At 39.1% G+C, this 26,692-nt stretch overlaps 1 protein-coding gene across 1 annotated transcript in view; it reads right to left on the reverse strand.

Moving 5' to 3' along the window:
- Positions 1-26,692, reverse strand: part of LOC134532242 (multidrug resistance protein homolog 49-like) — a 140,973-nt gene that overhangs the window by 41,321 nt on the left and 72,960 nt on the right. Inside the window, exons 11-13 of the mRNA XM_063368663.1 lie at positions 25,473-25,676; positions 17,331-17,481; positions 4,795-4,995 (exon numbers count right to left, since the gene is read on the reverse strand). Of these exons, the coding sequence (XP_063224733.1) occupies positions 4,795-4,995; positions 17,331-17,481; positions 25,473-25,676 (556 nt within the window). The remainder of the gene's footprint in view (positions 1-4,794; positions 4,996-17,330; positions 17,482-25,472; positions 25,677-26,692) is intronic.

Here is a 26,692-nt window from a genome sequence, read left to right on the forward strand (position 1 = left end):
GTTTCATATAGCGAAATATTTTTTTTTTTTTCCTGTTCAGCACAGCAGTCAGATATCGTTGATTTCAGTGCTTCAGTTCTTTTGGCTGACATATGGAAGAATCCAAAGACGTCTTTGATAACTCCCATAAAATTTTTTATAGAAGGAATGTTACTTTCATCCGGCAAACACAAATTTAGACTATGTGAAGAACAATGTTTACACAAGGCTAGTGGTAGTTTTTCTTTGACAGAAGCTTGTATCCTCTCATCGTGGTAACACCATCGTGTCCTTGACCTCTCATTTTATTTAAGTCAAGCCCTAAACTTGACAATGTCTTTAACATGGGGTTAGCTAAGCCTGCACCAGGAACGTCATAAACGGGGACAAAAGTTAGGAAATCTTCTCGGACTTTGTATGATTGGTCTTCAACATACCGTACACAACGAGAAAACTGTTCTATTTGGCTAATGTCAGTGGTTTCATCTACTAAAACGAAATAAAAAATAGACTTACTAAAATTTGTCACAATTTGAGATTGGATTAAATGACTAGATGTATTAATGAGCTCGTTTTGAATAAATTAACTTGTGTACATGCTCCTCCCAACTCTGTTCATCAATTGGTCTTTAAGGTCATTATATCCACAGTTAGCTCTGTATCTCAGCAGTGATCAAAAATTTCCGTCATTTTTTTCTGGCTCTTCTAGGCCTATTCGTCCACCGTCACAATAATCTCTTACTACTATTTTCTGCCATACCAAAATCTTATAGTTTGTATTATAGGGATCAGTTTTCTTCTGTTTTTTTCAGTACTCAATCTTGTTTGATCATTGACTTGATTGATAACACTCTCAGTTTGTTTGTAACAATGTATTTTGTGTTTTCAACAGTCAAAACTGATGTTTTGTGATTTGTGCAATTTTCATGTTTACGAAACATATCCCTGGCTTTTTTTTTCAAATTACTAAAGGCCTGTGTTGCTAATGCCCCTGTTACTTGTTAATCTCGATTTCCTAGACTTTTGGAGTCATAAAATATTACGCAATATTTACAAAAAGATCCAGATTTTTCTTCAGAATAAGCTAACCACTAAAATTATTCTAGCCATTTCATTTGACAAGATCTAGTATGGTTTGAACTGGAACTACTAAAAGTAGAAGGAAATTTGTATAAACGTTGAGGTTTCGGAACATTTTTTACAAGCGAAATTTTTTCTTCATATGTTAACGAGCGAACAGAATTATTTTGTCAATAATTTACAATATAGATATTTTTTCTTACTTGGTTGAAGACCCACGCAAATGGGTCTGGATCAACGGTACTGATATTAGCGACACCGTCAACTTCAGCACTATCACTAACGGTGCTGTGATAACAATGTCACTAACAATGTAACTTACAATATGTTTCTTTGTAAAAAAAAGTTTTGAATAGAAGCTTGACTCTTCATTATGAATTCATTTAACTTAACAACAAAATAAAATTCCATAACAGCAAAATGCAGCTGGTCGCAGACACACAGCTATTCAAAAAGCTCACTAACTCAATAAACAGAGCTACAGATAAAATAACTTACGACAAGCAGAGAAAACTTTAATCTGTTAGCATGATTTCCGACTCTGTTTACTAAATTCATGTCTGCTATGAAGCCACCAGCGCATCATAGTACGTACAAGGTAAACTAGCCCTGAGAGCGCATGCCTTTTCTCTTCAGAGCTAGTGCTGACATGCGGAATTGCTTAATATAAACGTTGGCTGAACACTTTTGGGGTCGTCGGAAATTAATACACAATAAATAAAATTAATATCTATTTATTAAGAAAATGACAAAATATAGTTTGTTGATTCGACACATCATTAATTCGTTGCATTATATTTAATGCTGCACAAATGACGTTGCATTCTGCGCGCACGGAAATAAAAAATCACGCAAAAGAAGAAAAACTAATTCAAATCTATAAACACGCTACTTCAAATCTGTCTTTATTAATTGGTGTCGTTACTTCAAAACTGCGTAAATCGAACAGCGTTAATTCGAGGGGCGGATTTACTTATTACTTTAATTTTTTTTATTTACGGGGTCCAGGCCCTTGCCCCCCCCCCCCCCCTTTTCCATATATACGCCCCTGGCGTTATGTCAGGTAAACGTGGAGACCAAAGAAAAAGAGCTCTGTCGTCTCGATCATTACAACCAATCCAAAGGTCAAGGACTTCGACGTTCACCCACTCTCGTACAAAGATATTCCAATGGGGAACGCACGTTACACTGAAATCTTAGATTCACTCTTAGCAAAATGCAGATCACAAAATGTTTTACGCTCAGGAGTCAACATTTTGCGTAGGTGGCACTGGAAGCGAGAAAACAAAACAAAGCAACCCTCGCGCACGCGCTTATTTAAAACTGTTTGAGTTACTCTTTCATTGTGATATTGAACCATAACTCAACAACGCTTACAGTTGATACTGTAACAATTTATAACTGGAACATTCTTGTATGGACATACTTTATTTTAATGTACATTTTTCGTAAGTTAAAAATACTATTGATTGTCAGGGTTGTAGATGAGTTATTTTAAGTAATAAGTGCCTCCCAGATTATTAACACATTCTAACCACTCGATAAACAGATCGGTGCTCTCGAAATAGGAACAAGGTTAAAGTTTGTTCACACCAAGTAATGGGGGGTTCGGAGTTCCTACATACGAATTATCACCAGTTTCTTTCCCAAAAATGGGCAGTGAATTTCCGAAAAGGTTTACCCGAACCGAGGAAAAGAATTATGTAAGTGGCGTCAGCCACTAAAATAAAATACTACAGCCACGCAAATTTCTAGTCTGCTAAAGTTTACACAATACTTTAAATTATATTTTTTTAACTTGCTGTTGCAAAACGAAGTAATTGTGAAGTAGTAGCTGGAAATAAAAGGAAAAAATGCCTTTTTGCGGTAAATTTTCAGCAGCTTTACGACGCCGACATTGAGTACGGTATAGTAGCTACCAGCTCCATCGGTCCAGTGACAGAAGGATTCCCTGCATGTGGCAACGCAGGCATTGCAGCACCAAAGCATGAACTCTGCCAGGCAGTCACTTCGGTGTTCTCATTCAGCCGACGAACCCTAGCAGGTTAGTGTCTTAATTCTCCTGGTCTCGGCAGCAGTCATTCTGCTGAAAATCTGCGTTGACTATGTGAGTACTTCTCACTTACAAAATTACATTACATAGTTGCGTATAAAAATCAAAGCCAAGAAAAAATATTGCAAAACAATTAGAAAATTAATTATTATTCATACATTAACATTTATGGAACAAGCTTAAACACCTTGCATTCTCCGTGGTTTAAGCATCGTGAAGAGGCTTATTTTATTGCATAGCAATATTTTTTTTTAAATCTCACCTAGACAGATTTTATTTACAAATAGAAACAAAACAACCAACCAAAGCAAACGTTTTAAAAAATATATATTTGTAACCTCTTATTGCAAAGCTTTTGTTTGACCATCGGGACCCTAAAGAAACAAACTAGTTGGAGTGCTGACTTTTCAGCAAGACACGTATTATTGGCCATGTAAAAAAACACGGCGTTTCCAAGTTAATTACTGAACACAAAGTGATTGCTCCTGTGCCTTGTTGATACCCATAGCTGCAGAAAGCCGGATAGAAAAATGCAATCGCTTGACGTATAGGGGCTTATTTAAATCATTATGTGTTAACGGAATGCGTGCATTAACAATGGAATAGCCGTTGCCAAGAGATGAAGAGAGCATAACAATGGAAAAGCGAAATTTCATTAAGAAGCAGAAATATTCATTTCTAAGTAATGTTATTTCTAAATCTTATGTAGACAGTAATCTTCGTCTTGTTTCGAATGTCAAGCGTGCAAAATTTCATCAAGATCGGAGTAAAACTGCAGATTCGTAACAGAAGCAAACAAGACGAAGTATAAAATTATAGTTTTATATCTACTTAATAAAACAAAGTATAAATGTATATTTTATCTACTTAATAAAACTCCAAACTGACTTACAGACAACGCCAGTTTAAACCGGTGGACCTAGAGATTTGAAATTTTGAGTAAATATTCCTTGAGTATCCTAGAGGTGGTCTACGGAGGATTTTAAGAATTTCATTCCTAAAAGAGCGAAAATGGGTTGTAAAGTTTGTATGAAGCAAATACCAGTCAATTGCTCACTCATCAAGAATTCTTAGGAATTATATGACCTACATATGTAGACATCCGCTAAGAAAGGACTTTACGAAAATCGGCTCCCAAGGAGGGTTTCGGGGGCGTTAAAGATCAAAATTGTCCCCCTTTTTTTTAAATTATGTTGCAATGTAAGTTCTCTCTTCGTCTCCATGGCATCGGCTATTGTGATTTTGATGCTTTAAGCGTCTCCTGCCAACAGTCATATATAATATTTTAAAGCGTTATTCACTTCCAGATTTTTAACAGCTAGGAAGAGGGCTGCGGAGCGTTAGATATCAAAAATTTCCCGTCTTTCAAGCAAATGTCGCACTGACTTGAAACTCGGCAGGGAGGTTCTTTTTATATTAAATATATATCAATTAGTAACGGGGTTTTCGTAAAAATCAGCTACCGAGGCAGGTTATGGAGGATTTGAATATCAACATTCCCCGTCTTCCAAGTGTGTGTGTGTCCTCCGGACTTGACCTGAAGTGTACAGCCCGGGCAGAGCCGGGCACTTCAACCAGTAGCAAGTAAATATTTAATGCATGGGCAATCGGTTGGGTCTGTTCGGCACATGAAGGGACGACGGAGCGCAAAGTGGCAAGGGTCGCGCGCGGGCGCCGCCTACCCGCCGATGCCGCGGTGAGCTCCGCGGTGACCTGGCTCCAGTAGTGGCCCTGCAGCGCCATCAGCTCGTCGTGGGTGCCTTGCTCCGCCACGCGGCCCTCCGACAGGTACACGATCCTGTCCGCCGAGACGATGGTGGACAGGCGGTGGGCCACGATCAGCGTGGTCCTGCCCCGCCGGGCCTTGTCCAGGGCGTCTTGGACTGCGGCACACCCGTCGCAGACTCTAGCAGCGCCGGTTCACCAGTGACCGTAGCCAGTGGCGGATCCAGGATTTTGGTTTGGGAAGAGGGGGGCATGACCCAGCTGAGGTTAGGCTTTATCGAGGCAAACACTAAAACAATAGTGGACCCAGATGCTTTTAGAGGGGGCTTGAGCCCCTTAGCCCACCCCCCTCCCCCCCTCTCTGGATCCGCTACTGACAATAGCTAACAACCTCCTGTTAGTGTGCATCACCTGATTACACGGATCACTCTAGCATTGTCTCACACGTCTAGTTGGCAGTTCCATTAAATTGAATCTTTTATCCTGTTTCCGTTTCCTGTTTTTATCCTGCTAGCATGTAGGAATATAATTTGCTTTTTGTCAAAAAACAATATAAGTCCAGAACCAATAAATTTTCCACTATAATAGTAGGTATAACTACATTTGCATGCTAATGTTGATATAACCATCAAAGCAGAGTAAGGAAGGCTGTTTGTTCTGTTACAGTATTGGTTTCACATCTTTCAAGTGCCAGTGAGCAAACAAGCAACATTTTTTTGCTTCTCCTGAAAAAAAAAATACCTTTTTTTTGGATTATGGTGGTTTTTGCCACGAGCTTTTAAATTTTATTTTTTAAACTCTCGTGTACGTCATTCGGGTACGATAACTTAACTGTAGAAAAAAAAAATTGGCCTTCTCTTAAAATCTGAACTTTTAGAATTAACCCGTTTTATGTAACACAACATTTAGGCTTCTATGGTGATTATGATTGAAATGAAACTTCTTTACAGCTGATGGGGTTCTCAGATTGTTATGTAAAGTGTAACGATCAGGAAGAGAGTGATGGTGTTACTGCATTGATATTTGGCACCATGTTTGTTCCAATTTCTTTCATTTCTACGGTGACGTCGAGCAATGGGTTAAATATATCAAGGCCTGGTGGCTACGGATACGTCAATTGCACATTGCACACATTATTCTGATGCCAATTTTTTAAGGGGGTAGCCTGGTCGGGCGCATGAGCTCTAGAAGCGCAGGGGGCGCTTAGGGAGATACTGGCTCGCGCATCGCACGCCTGTTCGCCTCTATGTGCCAGGCACCGAACTGGCGTTCACTCTTCCAGTTGGTAACGTGCATCTATGGGTCATTAAGCAGTAAACCTGTTATAATATGCTGAAATGTTAAATATCAGGTCCTTCTGCACTTCCCTATAGCATACTATGTAGAATTTTTATACCTAAAATGTCCGTGAAAATGCCAGTTTTAGCTTTCTTCACTGTCAAAAAAAAAATACATGTTAAGGACTTACAAGCAATAACACCAAAACCCTTCTACTCAATAATTTAGGTATATCTAAGCTGTCGAGTTCTTTTCCGAAAATATAGACGCTAGAAACAACGCTGCCTGCAGTGTGGTTAGAGTTGACGTAGAAATACTACCAGTCTGTGAAGTTTCACCTTTAATGATTTAAGAATTTTTTTTACATACCCCACTTATGATTGCACTTATTTAATAAGAAACCCCAACATCATACCTACATAAAAATATGAGTATGCAAACACACAAATACAAATCAAAAACAGCCAATGTCTAAAATTGGATACATAGACAGCGCAGAAAATTCCGTGGGGGTAATTAGCCGTAAAAATATTATAGCACAGACAGACACAGTGTTTTGTTTTCTGTGTGTTTGCATATTTATATTTTTGTCCGTTTTTAATATTTCTTATGACATACAGTGTAACTAGAAATGATGTTTATAAAAAATGTGTGCATGGAGTCCACTTCCGACAGAAGTGAAACTTATTACTTATTAGGTAAAGATAGAGATTAATTATTAGTAGTTTTATAGAACAATAGATAACAATTGAGAATAGTAAGGATGCGGGTAAAATCTAAATTGAAAAATAATAAATGCCTTTTTCCGCGCCCTCTACTCACGCATCCATTCACTGACACTGTTTGGTGCCTCTTTTGGCGGTTCATACCCACATAGCCTTTGATAATACTTCTTATCTGCTTCTGCCTCTTTATTATTTTTAGGCATGAAGTTGAATCACGATCTTCAGCCGAATAAAATGAAAGTACAAAAAAATACTTCAATCTAACATAAATTACGCTCATAAAGTCTATCTCACAAGTCTATAAGTTCTTTAAACATTTCAAATTATAGTGTTCACATATCAAAAATTAAATTACGATTACAAAACTAATCTATTAATCTAGGCGTGTTTTTTACATATTAAATCGCACTATTCACATAAAATTGAATGATACTTATAAAGTTTATTGCATTAGTAGTATATAATAGTAGTTCCGAGCCCATGAGCCAGGTGAAGGAGCCGAGGAGCCGACCACCATCTGGAATTTTGATGTCACGGCGGCCATCTTGTATGACCTTCAGGGCCGGATTTAGAGGTCTGGAGGCCTCGGGGCAACAGAGGAGCGGATGCCCCCTGACCCCAAATTATTTTCCAAATAAAATGAACAATTTTTTTCAGTCGAGTTTTCCAATAAATAATTTATTGTGAAATCAGTAGATTCTCTTAGTATTTAAAAAACATACATAAATATAGGTAATCGGAGTTAAGAATTATATGAAATTAAATTTAATGTTAATGAATATTTCTGTTAATATTTAACAATAATATAATCATGTATGTACAAAGTACTGTCGATAAAGGTAAAACAGCGAAAAAAGAATATCAAAGGATTTGTGGGGGGCTTTCACCCCTGTTGCCCTCCCCTAAATCCGGCCCTGATGACCTTCACCTTTGACCTTGACTTTTGACCTTAACCTTGACACCGGACGCCATCTTGGATCCACCATTTTATTTTACACCATTTTGAGTTATGACATCGCATCCGCTATGATCTCACTGTTGCAATTTTCGTTATGGCCGCCATCTTGAAAATCTGTAATTATTATGCTAGTATTTAGAAAAAGTTACTAAAAAATTTAATTAATCAAATTTTAATAAAATTATAATTAAAAATTCACTTACATCATGAAGCTCGGAGTCCTCTGTTAGAACCTTCCTCCATGGAAGCAACAGGAAGATGGACCTCCCACTACTAATGCCAAGGCATATATGGCAAGCTAATATGACATCATATTTGCCATCTTGTTTTCATATACTAAGGCCATAATATTGGATACAACATATTGCTTTAATCTCCTAGAGGGTGCTACCGCCATCTTAGTTTGATTTTCACACACTAGAGTGAAGTAACCATTTATTACTGTGGCACCCGCCATCTTAACATTTGTGCGCATTCTTTGAAATTCGTATTTATTAAGCTAGAAATTCGGGGAAAATTTCAAGATTCATTATAAAAACCGCTTATTAAAATAATGATCGACTGAATCGGTTCCTGTCCTTGGTTCGATCCCTGAACGATGAAAAATACAGGTAATTTAATTAAAATTACCAGAGCAGATTTCGTAATGTTGTTTCAAGCCATCTAGTCATGAAATTAGTTTATTGCATTTGCTGCATTGAAACTAAATTCTTTGCGCATTGTTTAGACATCCACTTCTTACACGCCGACATGCATGTGAAGTTGTGGAGAATGATGAATCACAGTATTTTACAGGTGTGATATGCGATAAACATCCGTCGTTCGTTGAAGTCTCCGAGGTGACTGACTAAACTTAAAGCAATGAAACAGCACCTGCCGATTTCCTTTCTGCTGGTGAAACCATTGTTGGAACCTCTTCAGATAATGGTACAGATGATATCAGGATGTTCACGAAAATACGCGATGCTATCATCAGGGTCTGCGCAGTCTATGTAAACCGTCCATCAAAGCCGACATTGGAACAGCAACAAAATATTACAAAACATACTTAAGAAAGCCGTTCTGCACTGCACTGCGCTCAGAGGAGTACTAAGGATCCTGTCGTCTAGAACATGCTTATATACCCACGATTCCTGGTATACTACATGAGTCAAAACTATGGCTCTCTTTGATTATTTTTATTATGTTAAAATTTTGGTACCTTAAAAATCTAGAAATAAAAACACACAAAGTTCAAGTTTCACAAATTTATTAAAAAATACACCAATACATATAAGGTTTAGGCATTAACCATTTTCATAAACTAAGTTTTTAATTCTGCAAGAACTGCCTCGTCAACTTTGGGTACTGTCTCATCGATTCCGATTCCAACTGGTTTGCTGGTCTCGGGCTCAGGAACACAGGTATCCGACAGTTCACCTTCTTCGGCAACGACTGCTTCCGTGAGACATGGACGACGACTTCTGCGACTTGGCTTTGACTCAGTGCTTGTTCGGACAGGATCACTGACTGAACTAACACGAGACGCAAGTAGTTTGGGCATCAGCATAGATGCATTGCAGGCGACAACAGGTTGCAACACATCCACGTTTGGTGTTGCACATGCAGACGAGGTGACTTCCTCTTCTATGCTGGCTGGAAAAATGGTGTGCGGTCTCATGTGATAGATGGCACAGTGTCCAGGTTCGCAACAATCTATCAGCTGCTGAGTAAGTTCGTAGGACTCAGGAAAGTGCAAAAACTGCCAGTGCTGAGCGCCTCCATCATAGATTTCCGTATATGGGCGTAGATATCCAGCATCACAGATGCCCAGGATGTATTCGACACTGCTGAAGCTAGGTCTTACGCTCATGTACACCTTGGCAGGATGAAACGAAAACATTTTATTGCAGGTCGAACGACAACTGAAGGCACGAACGCTTGCACGCCTTTTATATATGCAGGCTCCTACTCACACTGCGAGAGCCATTTCCGCATTATATGCGAGTTTGTACAAGCAGATACTCGTTCAAACTTGTCGTGTAGCTGCACGCCATAAATTGCACTAAGCTTGCGAAGGGAAGGACAGCCGTAGTTGGTCTGCAGGTATACAATTTCAACTGGTGTTTCACACAACTTTCTCAGCCATTATTTCTGCTCAGGTCCGGCGACATAAATTATGCCACGCAGATTCTGCAGTAGCAAATCATCTAGAGTATTTTTCACTTGATTGTACGGAAGTTTACCTTCGTCCCACTCCAGGCCATTGTAGTATTTGCGTAGCCACTTGTTTGAGCGTTTTCTTTTTTTATCCATTAATTTCCAGGGATATGAAAGCCAGAAGGTGCGAGTTCTAGTCTTGCCGTCGTTCTCATAGGTAACTGCAATCTCCTTGAACATTAATCAATTTTGGCTCTGGAAACTTTGCATGTTGCAGTACATATTGACGCTAGGAAAACTTGGTCGTAAATAAATTAATATCGCAAACGAAACTGTATTTATGATAGAATATTCACAAGATTGTTTCGACAATATTGTACGATGCAAGCCGATCGAGAAGTATCAGACAAAAAGCATAGGTGTTGGTGGAACAATTCCGGTCTTTGATATCTGGATCCTACAGTCGATTATGTTTGAATTTATTCGATCGTCCTGTTTGGAAATGTCAAATACCATTGTCAGAGACTTTTTCTTGCAATTTTAGGGACTCAGTATCGGTGGCTGTCCGCGGCCAGAGTAATGCTTGCTGAAACTTGGCATACATTTAATATGCGAGAAGAAATCTTCCATTTTCAAAGTCCATGTTTATTTCAACATATGGGTAACTTTCGCTGTTTAAAAATATTTTTATATTACGTATTTGGCAGTTATATAAAACTCAGCTGTTAACTCCTGCATTGAACTGTCTTCCAGTCTGAAACCCGACGATGATGTATCTTGTTTTTTTCATAGCGAAGCTAGACTTTACTATCCAATTAATATGCTGACTTTGAGGCAAGCCAGGACACGTTTCCAGGCTCCAGGATCGAAATGGTACATCAATGTTTTTGACATTTTCTACATTCTTCAGCGTCTTGATAAGTTCGATTGTGCTCCCTTGGACGTGAGGCAGCACACACTCAAATACTGTAGTGTAAGCGAGACAACATGTGAGTTTTATGCAGCAGTGACAATTGCATTAATTTGGTTTTTGGCCAGAAGCAGTACGACCTCCTGTTTCAAATAATGATTATTTGCTTGTAGTTTTCAGCAAATCCAAGAAGCATGGACAGAGGAACACAAACTTCGAATTTTCCTTCAGCTTAAACAGGTAGTTTGTATTCATCCTCGAGGGCCCAGCTAGCCATCTTTGAAGGAAACAGTTCGTTCAGCTTGAGCGACAGGTAATTTTTCATAGCGGATGTTATGACTCCATCTCTTGTCTGGTCTGCCTCGATAACATTGAGTACATATTTAATGCGCTCGATTAGGTAAAGAATACCGGTGCAGATTATTGTCGTTGTCGGATGTATGCTATCTGCTTTTGTCAGCGTGCCTCTTATACGCATAAATGACTGCGAAGGTATAACAGATATCCTGGTGCTGCACAACAATGCGTACTTCTGAAGGTAAAGCATATGGTCCGAGCAGAAAATATTGATACTTGTGCAGTTCCATTTTCTTAATGATATCATCAATTATGATTAGGTCTTCCATTTTGAGGATTTCATCTTCCATATTTGTTAGGCACTTCTCCAATACTAAGAAGAAATTTTACGCTGTCAAGTGTTAATGCACCGACGTCTGGAGAACTGGTCTTTTTCACACCAATGCGATTTCTTTTATAACTGCTCGGTGTCACAAAATTTATACCCATCGCTTCAAGTGTAGACAAAGTGTAATTTCTTCGTTTCCTAAAATTACCAAGCATCCTCGTTGGTCAACGATCCTGACGACGAATTCGTGTACACACTTCACGATGAATGGAAGGTAAATTATAATTTTTTTTGCGCTTAACCAGTTCATATCCTGGCGGGACCATGTAGCATGTTGTTTAGTCTTCCATTGAGATGTGTTCCACTTGACAAATTTCAGTTTATTCGTAAGACATTCACGGGATATTTGTTTACTGCACGCATAGAATCGTACATTTTCCCTGCATCATACACATTTGGTTCAAATACTATAATCGTACCTGTGGACCCAGATTTCGTAAAGCCGACATTTTCACTGCATGTTAGAATGCTTTTTGAGTGTTTGGATTTTCACGCAGTTGAAAGTCTACATCTGGTGGTAAATTTTACTTGATATTATTTGCAATGTTGTCATGTTCGTAACCGCCAACAGGTAACTGTATATCTTTAGCTGTCCCATCACTTTTCAGGAAGCAGATCTTGCAGTTTCCTTCATCGATATTCGGTATGGCATTATACATTTGACAATCTGCGAGTGCGAGTCCAATACACCACTCACCATCCAAATCCAGAGGCGGGAAATGGACTGCCCGCAGCTCTGATGTGTGACCTGTCAAGTTAAATGTTATCGACATGACTGACTTATTTTCATAACTGTGCAGTCTTTAAATACAAAAAAATCGTTAGCTAATTTTTTTTAGTAAAAAAGCGAAGGCATAAATGACAATAGTACAATGCAAGTCGTCAAGCAGGAAGTGTATTTGCCTGCGCGCATAACGCAAGACGATGAAGCCAATGCGTGCAAATTGTGTTACGGCTCGTTATTAACTTATACCGTACGATTCATTATGGCAGGCCCGTCAAACTGTGGCAAAACGTGCGTTCTAATGAGTTTGCTACAGAAAGCTAAAGGTCTTAGGTTCGAAAACGTGTACCTCTATTTCAGTTGCAACAGCCAAAGTGCCAATGCCTGACCAAGATTCTACGATCGGTGGAAGGCCTGGAGTATTTTCCATGTACTGATATGCAAATGTGGTGTCTCCAAGCGAAGCATTAGCAAATTTCATGTTTGTTTTCAACGACGTCGTGTGCGAGAAGCAAGGCATAATACAATAATATTTTTCCATGGGAATACGTGTCAAAGTAAACTGCATTTATCTGTGTCAGACGATAGTAGAAATCCAAAGTATTTGCTACGTGACAATGCGAATGTTATAGTGCTTTATCGCATGGATGAACTTAATTTACGACATGCTTACAACGATCACATAAACACTGACAAGGCATTTCATAAATTCAAAAACATGTGCTCCTTTTGCTGGAAAAATTAGCATGTATTCCTAGTTATAGTCAAGGACTGGCCTCTATATAAAAGCATGTACATACAAGGTTTTGATCAGTTTATCGTTAAACATTAGTCATGGCATTTCAAAATTCGGTCGTGGCAGTCATGCTACCAAATTGCATACTATTTTCAAGTCTCACGACTCCTATATTCGGAAATACATTTCACTACTGGATAAAAAAAAGTACGAACAACGAAATGCTAGAATACCTGGTTGCCATAGACCAGCGAGTGGAGGCCTAGGATTTTTTGAATTCGTGACATGATATATTGAGGATTTTCAAAAGTAGTCAGAATGCATCACTTACTCACTTGACAACAATAACAGATCTTGCCAACCAAAATGAAGAAGTTTTTTTGCAGTACAATGTCGGACTAGGCCAGAGACCTTCGTCATGCTATACAGTCTGTTCGTAAAAAAAAAATCTACTTACTAGAAGAGCCAGACTTGCAAGTGAAATGGATAATGAAGAGATATTTAAACCAATCAGTAGTATTCTAAACGAATTTTAAAATAAAGAAGAGCCACCCATCAGGTTGAAGAAAGAAGTTGATGACAAAATTTCAACTGTAAAGAAGAGGAAATATAAACCAGCTCCAGAAGAAGAGAACTTTACGAGTACAGAGTCTGTGCACAAGAAAAAATTACGAAAAGGAGGACAACAAATGAATGCATTAGTCTGGACATAACTGAGATCTTTCACGAGTTTGAATAATGAAACGACTTACGGGGTATAGAGAAAACATAATAAGTGGTTCCTCGGTGCTGAAGAAATAGACTTTTTACCAGGAAATATCGTGCGTGTAGAAGAGTTTAAAACGCACGCTACTCCGGGTCTATACGAACTGCTGTTTCGCAGGAAGCCTAAAGGCTATTCCCACGAGGATTTGCAAGAGTACAAAAAACTGTTATAAATAACTTATGCGCATTTTTGCGATAATGATCCGGAAAGTGGCATATATAAAGACGAATATCATGAAAAAATCGACATTTCTCACCAATCTCTTCAGTGAACTGGCAGCCTTTGAAAAGTTTAAAAAACCTAGAAAGTGGTCGGAACGTTGACTATGTGTATTGGGACGACCCCTATGAATTAGTTGATCGTCTTAGACTTTTAAATGATTCGGTTAGTGCAGGAAACTATTCGTACATCAACGAAATAGTCTCCATACTCGAAGAACTGATAAAACCGGCTACATACAATGACCATGCACCTGCAAGACGAAAATACATTCGTCGCAAAGTCATACTTCACGGTATTGATGATTTATTCCAGGCGGACCTTGTTGAGATGATACCACATTCCCGATTGAATAAAGGTTTCAAGTACATGTTGATGGTAATCGAAGTGTATAGCAAGTTCGTTTGGGCCAGACCTGTAAAATCGAAGAGTTCAATCGACGTAGCCAAGGCTATGTGAGACATTTTGCGTGATGGACGTGTACCATCGCACCTGCAAACGTATCACGGCAAATAATTCTACAATGCAACCTTCAAAGCTTTGATGAAGTATGTCATCAAACACTACTCTACATTTAGTAATGTCAAAGTCTACATTGTCTAAAGGTTTAACAGAACTTTTCGCACTAAGATTTGGCGATAATTACGTCTAACGGAAATTTCAAGTGCCTTGATATCTTACCGAAACTAGTAAGCGAATACAATTACACTGTGCATAGTATCACGAAAATGAAGCCTAACGATGTCAAGGATGATTACCTCCTTCAAACAGTGTTTTCCAACATGAATAAGAAAGAGCCACGAAAGCATACAGCTAATGTCGGTGACATTGTGCGAATCTCCAATCAGAAAGGTGTCTTCGAGAAAGTTTTCGCTGCGAATTGGAGTCCCAAACTTTTCCGTGTGACCCACATTCGTGAATCGGAGCCTAGAACCTACTACCTCGAAGATTTGGACCACAAACCTATTCGTAGTGGCTTCTAAGCCGAAGAGATTCAGTCTACGTTGTATCCCGATACATGCTTGGAGAGAAGATTCTCAAACGAAGACATTTGCCGACCCTACGTCAAGAGATGGGGTTTCCCACCTCGCTTTAATTCGTAGGTAGCAGATGCAGAAATTGAGAAACGCTTAAGCCTTTAGTACTATTGTAGTAGTGTAAAATTTATGTAATTTTTTTTTTGTTATTTTATTTCCTGAACATGTCACTTTAATGGTATTTGAATTCAATTATTTTCTTTATTTTTTGCATTGACCAAGGATCAAAGCTAAATGAAATCCATCAATTCAACCAGTAAATTGATTCCAGATTTTTTAAAAGAATTTTGTAATTTTTCCCGTATTTCTAGAAAAATAATTACGAATTTTCAACATGGTGGACAATATGTCATCATCGACTTGCTGGAGGTTGGTAGTTAAGTAATTTAAGACTCTTTTAGGACTTCCCACTATATTTATTGACATTAAAATTTTTATATAAAATTAATTTGTTTGCATCAATCCAGTATCGAACCAAGGTTAGGAACCCATCGAGTCAATCATTATTTTATTTGCAAATTATTTAACGAATTTTGGAATTTTTCTCGCATTTCTAATTTGTTAAAAATACAAATTTCCAAGATGGTGCCCAATGTCAAGATGGTGGGTGCCAAAGCAAAAAACATATTACTGCACTCTAGTGGGTAAAAATTAAACATGGCAGTAATTTCCCCTAGCAGACGAAAACAATATGTCGGATACAAGATGCTGGCTTTCAGCAGACGAAAACAAGATGGCAGATGTAACATCATGCTGGCTGATGCAATATATTCATTGTCATTTGTGGTGGGAGGTCAGTCTACCGGTTGCCTCCACAGAGGAAGTAATTGCCGCCATTTTTATATTGTCCTCGCCGGATTCGAACCGAGGACTCCAAGCTTCATTACATAAGTGCGTTTTTAAATTAAATTTTCATTAATATTTTATGTATTTAATAATATTCATAATGTTAAAATTTCCCGAATTTTTAGCATAATAAATACAGATATTCAAGATGGCGGTCATAACGTAAATTTAAAAAGTGACATCATATTTCAAAATGGTGGAGAGTTCAAAACAAAATGGCGAAAAAATAGTGGATGTGACGCCATAAATCAAAATAGTGGATCCAAGATGATGGCCGGGGACAAGTTCAAGGTCAAAGGTAGGTCATCTAAGATGGACGCCGTGATGTCACAACCCAAGATAGAGGTCGGCTCCTTGGCTCCTCCAACTGGCTCCTGGGCTCGGACCTACTATTATATGTATTACTTGCATAAAACAATTACTATTTTCCACACGAATGACTAAATTGTAGATACTTCAAATAAAATAAAAGAAATATGGTAGCGTCAAAAGTTAACCGCTACCAAAACTTAGTAGTAGCGTTACGAGGATTCCGTAGCATCAGTGCTGCGTCATTACTAGTTCTCCCCTGACATTTCTTCTTCCGATCTTTACAACTAGCATATAGCATGCCATGCTACATACCTATCCCACTCACTCCTCGTCATTTTTGCATTCAATCGCTAATGCATGCATTGGAATGGCGTCGCCGCTGACGCACTGTCCTCCTTCGCCGGTTCCCCCACCGTGTAACTTAACTATTCCCCTCATGCAATCGGAATTTTCGCAATGCTCGAAAATTGTAGCTTCCTTAGCAAAGAAGTTTCGCTTCAAAAATCTAAATCAGTCTTCCCGATGGCAAGAACCATTCAAAGAATGTTTCACTTCTATTGTCGGTGGCGACCACGCACCCATGAGCATTTTTTTTATTTTTGACGTGACAACGTCTAATAAATCGATGAACGCCGACTGCACGCACGAAAAAGTGTACCGTTACGCACATTGTCCCGTTACCATGTGTCCCGTTACGCTCATTGTACGCTTGCGCCGCATCTATCTCTCTTCCACTCGATTGGAACAACCATCGATTTGACTTTTTCGAGGCACATTAAACTTGAAACACTCCCATTCGTTTCCTACTTTTCCTATCATCATCCTATCCTTAACAAAATAACACAGATTGAAAGAAATTAAATAGCAAACATGTATAAAATTTATAGTTAAAATAATCTCTTCGTTAAAGTAATAAACATATTTGAATTAACGAGTGCAAATAAAAGTAAATTTATCAATTAAATTGTAGATTTCATTTCACTCCTTCTTTGTATCCATGCAAAATAGTGATGATTCAATAAAAATGATTCAATTTAATTCATACAAGTTTTGTTATGACGTTGTCACGTTGAACTATCGTCCGTAAAACGACTTTACAGACAACCAATTTTTTATTTTATTTGGCAGGTGTGTGTGGCCAGACTGGCGCGAGCTCACCGATGGCCTCGCTGTGCGTGTCCAGCGCTGACGTGGCCTCGTCCAGCAACAGGATGCGCGGGTTTCGCACCAGCGCCCGGGCGATGGCGATCCTCTGCTTCTGTCCGCCGGACAGCTGCGCGCCGCGCTCCCCCACCAGTGTGTCGTAGCCCTGCCGCAGTCCAGCACGCCCACATCTCACGCTCACCTACTACAGAATGTACCCGCCATAACATTTCATGCTAGCTGTGGCGGTACGTCGCGAAGACATCTACCGCGCTACGCCAACCATGCGGCTATCAGCAACCGGCTGTCCCCCGTCGGTGTTTGTACACCCCTGGGCCAGAATGCAGCGCGCACCCTCCAGCTGTCCCGTTAGCCCGGATGCCAACGGGATTATCACCCCTCCTCCGTGCTGGCTAGCAGCTTTGAATATATATATATACTGTATAGAAGTTGCGAGTGGATAGGATTTACTCTACGTTTTTTCAGAAGTGTATGATGAGCAGCTTGGGAACTTCACCGCTGCAGTGCGCTGCCGTAACGCCCTGTATCGTCTTAGTTGGTTATTTACACGTTAGAGCGCAGCACTGTCGCCCGCTGTCATTCCCCTCACCCTCCAACTATCATTCACTGCAGCTCAAGGTCGTTCAACGGGAGGGGGAAGGGGTGTTTGAAGAGTTCGACACTTGTCCGCTAGGGACCACCACAAGTCGATGCCCTAGAGATGGTGGCGATTGCGGCGGTGAATAAACCAACTATCTCAAAACCGTATCAGAAATTTTAACCTGGGCTGGCGACTTCTATACAGTATATATATTCAAAGCTAGCAGGCTGACGAGGAGGACAGAAGAGACAGTTCCAGTCTGCCTCTTAGCACGAGTAGGCTTTTGTGCACTGTAAACACATGTAAATTTTGCTAGCGCACTCTACGGCGCAAATAAATAGTGTGCAACAGTAGACCTATTGTTTATTCTAGCATGGCCTACCTGCCCCTCCCGAATAATCAGTAGCCTCCTGGCTACACTAGCAACTGTCAGCGTTGTAGAGGGTTGTTTAAAATTCATAATTGAGTAACTCAGACAGTTTTAGATAAGCGCATGCGCAAATATATACCTTAGTTGTTTTCTCGCTCGCAGGGCGAAAGAATGGTTATTTCTCCAATTAGTAAAGGGTGAACCTGTAACCTTTATGGATGGAACCTCTCCACATTAGAATCTTTTTGTACGTATTTGGATTTGGTCGTAATGGTCGGGATGACACAGCCTTTTTTTCGCTGGCCTCCACGTTCATCTGACATGATGCCATACAGTTTTTTTTTTCTTTAGATGCTTTTAAAAATATCGTGTCTACGTTCCACCGCTACCTAATGCTGTGCCAGAATTGAGACACATAATTGAAGAGGCTATTGCTTCCGGACGTATTAACCAAAGTGTGGGAAGAATTATACTTGAGATTGTATGTGTATAGTAAAACTAAATGTGCACATATTAAATATTTTTTAGTTTACCTTTCGTTTGATGTTACATTTGTAGTAAATATTATAAATTTATCTGTTGTAATGTACTATTGAATATGGGACATTCTTTTATTTTTATTAGAGCACTATTATTGTGAATCCATCTCAGCAGCTCTTTTACGTTTTACTACTCGTCAAATATTTTGTCATCGGAGATAAAGTTTGTGATACCTAAACAGAGGTAAAATTGTCAAACAAGTGTTCCTAATTATGATTACTAGCGTTAAATTTTTACAGTTTGAAACAGGGGCGGATGCTGAAGGAGAGGGGGACATATGTTATATAATTATATATCCTCCCCTCCCATGTTGAAAAAATTTGCTCATTATCAGTGAAGGCATTATGTTATTTTTGATGATGCAAAGTGTGCTATTGGAACATCTTCAATTTTAACTGTGTAAGAAGCTACATTGAATAAAGATATTTCTGAAGGTATCTATGCTAGTGTGTTTGTACCAATAGATATGAATGTTTTTTGAATAATCTGTTTTAAATTATTAATTTTTTATATATTTTTTCTAATTCCCATTTCCTTCTCAGGGGAAAAAACTTCTGAGACCTCCACGTGCTTATAAATAACGTTTGTTAAATATCTGATGAAGATATCGTGACCAAGCAGGAAATTTGAAATAGCAGCGTGGAAAATATTAATAATGAGTAAACTAAATAATCAGTATGGCGTGAAATATCGATCATTCACCCTCCAACTTAGTTTTCACGTTCTTCACGTCATAGTTGTTGTTTTATTGCAATTTCTATGGATTTAGTCCATTGAAATGTTACATTTTTTAGGCCTTACCTTGCGTTTTTTAGAGGACGCAATTTTATTTTTTTGGTGTGTAAGGGGGGTAAGTGTAAAGCTAAAACCAAGTTTGTGGGGTCGCCACCCTTGTCCCACGGCCGCCATCTTGAAAATAGGGGTTGAAATGGTTTTTACGATATATCTCTTAAACTATTTATTTGATAAAAATAAATTGGAAACATGTTTTGTTGAAAATTAAATTCTCTACAACTTTGGTCTAGAAACTTTTTGTCGTATAACTATAAATAAAAAAGTTATAAGCGAAAATCTTCAGAAATTCGAGAAAAAAAAATATATTTTTCGATATAACTTTTTTTTTTATCATTTTACAAAAAAATGATATCTGGCCATTTTTGTATATCGTTTTTTGAGGAACAACCTTTATTCGCATCATTTTTTCATGAAGTCAATAGCTAAGGTTTTACAGCGCTCCGAAGTGAGTACTATTTTTCAGTACTCTTAAATATACCTATATTATGCGTGTGTACTAATAATATGTCATCAGTTATTGTATTATTTTTTTATTTTGTTATTATAACTTTTTTAATTACAAATTTCGCAATATTATTAATCATTAATTATTGACTCGTTTTCACTCCATAACAGGATTTTACAATTATTGATTTTTAAAATAATTTAAAATCTGATGGCCGTTACCGAGAATACTGTTCAGGTAGAAAATACCCAAGTGACCAAGGATATAACTACAAAATACGTCAAATATGTACAAGAACACTTCGGGCTCTCTGCAAGCATTGTGTTTGACGGTTACTCAGACGACCCTGATGTCGCAGGAACAAAGTCTTGGGAACGTTTGCGCCGCACGAAAAAACACCAGTCGACAGAAGTAAAATTTGACAAGAACACCATACCGACATTATCAACTACTGAAGCCTTGCAAGTTACTTTTATTGTTAATTTCTGTGCTGGATATATTCTGCATGTCATATGTTATTTTCAATCACGTAGATTATTACTAAAAGACGAAGACAAAAACATATTTATAAAGGCTCCCCTGTAGATAATATGAATAAATTTACCCCTGATGACAATTGTTAATATTTATAGCTGCTACTAATGTATAACTTCGGCATCCCCCTGTTTTGTCTTTAGTTGAAGCTTAGTTTAAGAGTTGTCACTGTGATGTGGCTGGCCACTAAACTTGCTGTTTCACTCTAAAAACCGAACTTTCGCTTCCGAAGCCGGCGAGATTGTTGCGTTAACAGTGTTAACGTAGACGAAGATGTGTCCACGAGAGTGCGCCTGGCAGTCGCACGACGCCACCCGCTCGGCTTGCCACGCGCAGTGGTTTCGGCGGGCGAGCTAGGTTCGGAGCCGCTCGTTTACATTCGGCCATCATCGTAAAGGCGCGCTCCGGACAGAACAATACCAAAATGCGAATAGGTCTTGACTTAATTCACCTGTAACTTTATACACCGACAGTTCCTCTATATTTAACTAGTAGTATAGTAGTAGATATTAGAGATTTGTAAATTAGTAATAAGTAGTACTAGATACTAAGTAATAGTCATCAGAAATATATATTTCTAAAATAATAATTTTAAAAAAATTAAAATAAATAAATAAATAAAATAAAAATAATAAAAAAATATTTTTAGTTCTTATTTTAGTTTTATCTTAAGCACTGCACGTCCATCCCAGAGTTGGGTGTTTGCATATTTCGTAACGAAATGCCTAGTTTGTAAGTCATTTATCTGTTTTCTGTCTTAGTTTCTTAGTTTTTTAGGTGCTGACTGGCGGCGGAGTGAGTGGTCAGTGCAACCACTCACCACCAGGGGCGCTTGCGTCCCTGGTCACTAAATCCAGTGCTGGACAATTAGCAGGGCGGACCACGAGTCCAAGTGCCCAACCCCCGCATGGTAGACTCTTTTCTACTCTGTCCAGCACTTCATCCAGACCATCCTCTGTCTCCTGTAAATTCCTACACGTAATGCATGCCAATTTGCATCCCGCATGAATGTGCCCAGGGTTTTCCCTGTGTCTATGCAGGTTTTACCTGGGCCCAACCTATCTCTAGTTATAGTCTAGATTTAAGAGTGAGGGGAGTTAGTCATGGCGCCAATCGTTGCCATGGCTGGCCAATCCCCTCCTAGCACATGCTGCATGCGACCCTCTCCCTGCATGGCTAATCCCAGCATGACTAGGCGTATAGGCTTCGGCCTGAGACGCACCTAGGTCCCTCCCTAACCCGGACCCCTCCAAAATACACTTAGTTTTAGTTAGGTTAGGAAAAAAAATCGAGTCACTTCCTGCGGGAACAGTTCGGTTATTTCTACCGCCTTCTCGATGGACTATTTTACAGTGTAAATACCCCCCTTCGAGGGGTGAAGGAGGGGGAAGCCTCTGGTCAACAACACGCCGAGACACCATCTCTGCCCGTGTACACCGTCAAAACATCTCGCCCGCTGTCGTCACCTTCACCGCCACCTCTGGGACTTGAAATTGGTAAGCCCTCTCTATTTTCATACTCGCCATAAAGTATTGGACTTGTGCTGTGTGTTGGTACAAGGAATTGGAAGATTTTTCAAAACAAATGGTACTCTTTTGGACTTTGGAATATTTTGGCACGACGAGTAACGGGCTGTTAAAAGGTTTGGCGTGTGGCGACAGCGTGGTTTGGAGTAGACGAGTGGGCATGTGCACAGTACATCTGAGTTAAGAGTTGACTGCCGCACATAACAGTTCGCGTGTCGTTGCGTTGTTAAGAGACGCGCGACCTCCCGCAGTAAAGTTATCAGCAAGTAACGAGTTGCCGAGACGAGACCAGGAGTGCGGTCGACGAGCGCCGTTAGTTTCAGCCCGAGGTGATGTGTTGGCAACGTCCTAGTTGTCTGTTTCGAGACCGGGACAAGACTGTTGCAGTGTCCGTCCTAGCGGGGCAGCCTTCTGCTGCCCCGGAGTTGCGGCGCGCAGCCCTGTCAGCGAGTCCGAGGGGCAGGAGTCTTAAGGGACATGAGTCAACTCGTGACTTAGCTTTGCTGAGTGGAGCCGTCCACATCACAGCGACGCCCTGGCACATCACGACATCATCCACCAGACGTCGGCCCATAAAAGACCTAGGCCGCATCGCCACGGTGGTTAATATCAGTCATTCCCTTAAACACACACTGAACAGCCATATACGCTACCATATACATGGTCTCCATTGTAGGACAATACCTACAGCTGAATGCTTTATAATAAACTGTAATGGAACGTAATCATCAATTTATATAGAGACCAGTATTTTTTTTTATTTTTAATAATCAGTAATTAGCTAAGCAGTGGTCCCTGTTGTCATAGCTGTTTTAAAAAGAATGTTGTCTAGTGATTTGTATTTAACACATATTTTAGAGAGTATTTAGAAAGGTTTATATTATATTTATTGTAGCACCACGTAATGTTTTTAATGTAAATAGAGGGCCACTGCAGCTCCTTGGTCATCCATAGCTTCTTATTTATTGGTCTGTGCAAGCTATATATAAATGTTTATACTTTGCCAACGATAAATCTAAGACAGTAATAATTTTAAGTAATTTTGACAGTGTAGTAGGTGCACTTGCATGCAATAAAAACACATTTAGTTACGCGTCAATCATCTGCTTATTTAAGGTTAATGTGTACGCATGCATCAAGGCTCTCTACTAACTGCTAAATTGTTTGCCCGCAGAATACCGATGCATGGAGTTGAGCTGTGCGAAGATTTTAATAACATGGCGTATCATATTCATTGCACAAATCTATATATATATATATAAATGAAACCCGTTTTCCTTGGTCACGGCATCACGCGTGAACGGCTGGACCGATTTCGCTAATTTTTTTTTGTTGTGTTTGCTATGGTCAGGAGAAGGTTCTTATGAAAGAAAAAATTAAGAAAATTGTGCGGAAAATTAGAAAATTTAAGAATAATGAATTCCTATTTCCCTTGGTCACGCCATCACGCGTAAATGACTGAACCGATTTCACTAATTCTTTTTTTGTTGTGTTTGTTATTATCACGAGAAGGTTCTTATGAAAGAAAAAATTTAACGGAAATATAAAAATGAAACCCGTTTTCCTTGGTCACGGCATCACGCGTGAACGGCTGGACCGATTTCACTAATTTTTTTTTTTGTTGTGTTTGCTATGGTCAGGAGAAGGTTCTTATGAAAGAAAAAATTAAGAAAATTGTGCGGAAAATTAGAAAATTTAAGAATAATGAATTCCTATTTCCCTTGGTCACGCCATTTCGCGTAAATGACTGAACCGATTTCACTAATTTTTTTTTGTTGTGTTTGTTATTGTCACGAGAAGGTTCTTATGAAAGAAAAAATTTAACGGAAAATTAGAAAATTTAAGAATACTGAACCACCATATATAAAATTATTTCCAAACTAACCCAACACTTTGTACAATATAAATATTTTTAAAGTAACCTTATGACATTCAGCTTTAAGCGTTTACAGTTTCCAGTGCGGCTTGCATTTGCAATGTCAATAAATAAATCGCAAGGGCAGTCGCTAAGTGTATGTGGCATCAACCTAGAAAATCCATGTTTTTCACAAGTCCAATTATATGTCGCCTGTTCCCGTGTCGGAAAACCATCAACATTATTTATTTACGCGCCAGAACATAAAACTAAAAATATAGTTTATCAAAAAGCATTAGAGTAGAGAGAAGCAGTGAGGGGTACAGAGACTATTAGTTGATTTATAGAGCGCGCGTGGTATTGAGCTCATTGTTTACTTAAAAATGCCAAGTTGTTCAATAGCAATTTGTAAAAACATTAGTGGAATTATTGAATCCTATGGAATAAACACTATTTTGACAATATATATTTTGTTTTTTATTTAATTAAATTAGTAAGGTCCTTTTCAGTTATAGTGATACCAGGGAATTATGGATTCATTTTTATATGGAGGATATTATAGATTCCAGTTCAAATTGAATAGGTACTCATACCTAAGATAGGTCAGCTATACAAAATAAAGTAGTGCATCATTGCTACGCTAAGGCGGTACGAAGTTCGCCGGGTCAGCTAGTATTTAATAATAGTCAGTTTGTAAAGGGTTGTTATATTTGTAATAAACGTGTTTTAGTTACCTCTTAGGACTTTGTACACATTCTCTGCCAGTTTTTACCCTCTTGTGCGTCACTTTTGTCATCTCTGATAAGGGAAGGGTAACACTTTTTCTAATAATCATGATACTTAACAGCTAGATTAGCACTTTCTTATTATCCTTATACTTAAAATTTGGTGGAATATCTTTACTTCTATGAAATATCCAAATAAATATTTGGTTTAGCTAACCTTTTCTCCTTTATTTTCTGGGTACGTATACCTACATTATTCCCAAGAAAGATTTTTAATTTAAAAAATATGTTGTACATAACGCTATTCCTTATTTGCAATGTACGTCATAGAGAAAACTCTAAGAACGAAAAAATAAAACTGAAAACACAATTACACACAGAAGAAAAAAAGCCAGAATCAGCTGATGTCATATGTTAATGTATAAATTGCACAGAGAATTCCGCGGAAGGAATTAGAAAAACATCACAGCTCAGACGAACAAAGTAGGCTGGCAACGATGAGACAACTCCAGCAAAACCAGTAAACACAGTGACAAACAGACAAACCCAATGATAGTGTAACTGTGTTGTCCAAGGTCATTTCTTCTTTGTATGTATCTACACCCTTTTCACTTATTTAGGGATAGCATTTCAAAATATATTTTCGTAGTGCTCGCTTACGTTATACATAAGGAGCTTCCATGCAAAATGCCCTGCTGCTTGTCAGTGTTAGCAGATGATCCCCACTGCAGTGAGGGGGGGAGGGGGGGAAGGCAGGAGATGTCACCTGAGGCAGCTTGGAGATGAACTCGTGCGCGTTGGCCTGCCTCGCGGCTTCCACGACCTCCCGCTGCGAGGCGCCCTCGCGCCCGTGCCGGATGTTGTCGGCGATGCTGGCGGCGAACAGCACCGGCTCCTGCCCCACGGCGCCCACGTGGCTGCGCAGCCAGCCCACGTTCAGCTCGCGCGCGTCCTCCCCGTCGATCAGCACCTTCACAGGGCCGGGGGGTTGGGGGTTACACACTCTTCTACCGGCACCAGCTCCAGTGGCGTAGCCAGGATTTGTGTACGGGGGGATGTTAATAAGCATGCGCCCCCCCCCCCCCCGTATTAAAGTGGGGGGGTCCGGGGGTCCTCCCCCGGGAAAAGTTTTGATTTTAAGGTGTAAAATAGTGCTATTTTAGCAGTTTTCGGTACTTAAATAATAAATATTGTAATGGTACAAATTTTATTAATTTTTAATATGAAATTTGTTTGAATGATGAATAAGAAATTTAAATAAAGATTTGGTTGCTAAGGGGGGGGGGGGTTTAACCCCAAAACACCCCCCCCCCCTGGTTACGCCACTGACCAGCTCAAACACGCTCACGGGGAATTACAGACTTACTCTGTACATTCCTACAGATACTGGGTGTTTCGGATCCTTACCCGGGCACTTATGCTTCGTGTTGTGCCAGTACCTCCGGAAGTAAAAGCTATTTGCAAACCGTTCCCTCAATAGCTTTCCACTACAAAATAAAGTAAAAAATTTTTTAATATTAGATTATCTTTTTTCCGTGGTTTTTTACAAAAAAAAATGCGCTTGAATGAAATACCAATATTATATTAGAATTCAGTGTTAGATCGAAAAAAAGGTATTTCATATAAGCAAATTTATTTTCTTTGCAAGCTAAGAAATAGGTTTACGAGGTGTTGGTTTTTTTCATACTGTATATGAAATTTATGCTAAACTATTTGTTTCAGAAAAGGAGGTTTGATATAAAAAAAAACCTGTAAGCACTGATTTCCGACATTACGTAGTGACAAATAAAATAGATTTTTTTTAATTTAATTATTTATTTTTTTTGTTTGTCGCGCAGATGAAAAACTCAAGCTCAAGTTAAAGAATAATTTTTTTCTTTCAAATCGCATCCTTTTGCGCTATTGTGATTCTGACATAGTGAAGGTGATGACGTAACTAGAACGTAAAGATACAAACTTTCATACTTGCGCAGACGAATAAATTGC

Source organism: Bacillus rossius, chromosome 5 (assembly GCF_032445375.1).
Source record: "Bacillus rossius redtenbacheri isolate Brsri chromosome 5, Brsri_v3, whole genome shotgun sequence".
Taxonomy (NCBI): Eukaryota; Metazoa; Arthropoda; class Insecta; order Phasmatodea; family Bacillidae; genus Bacillus; species Bacillus rossius.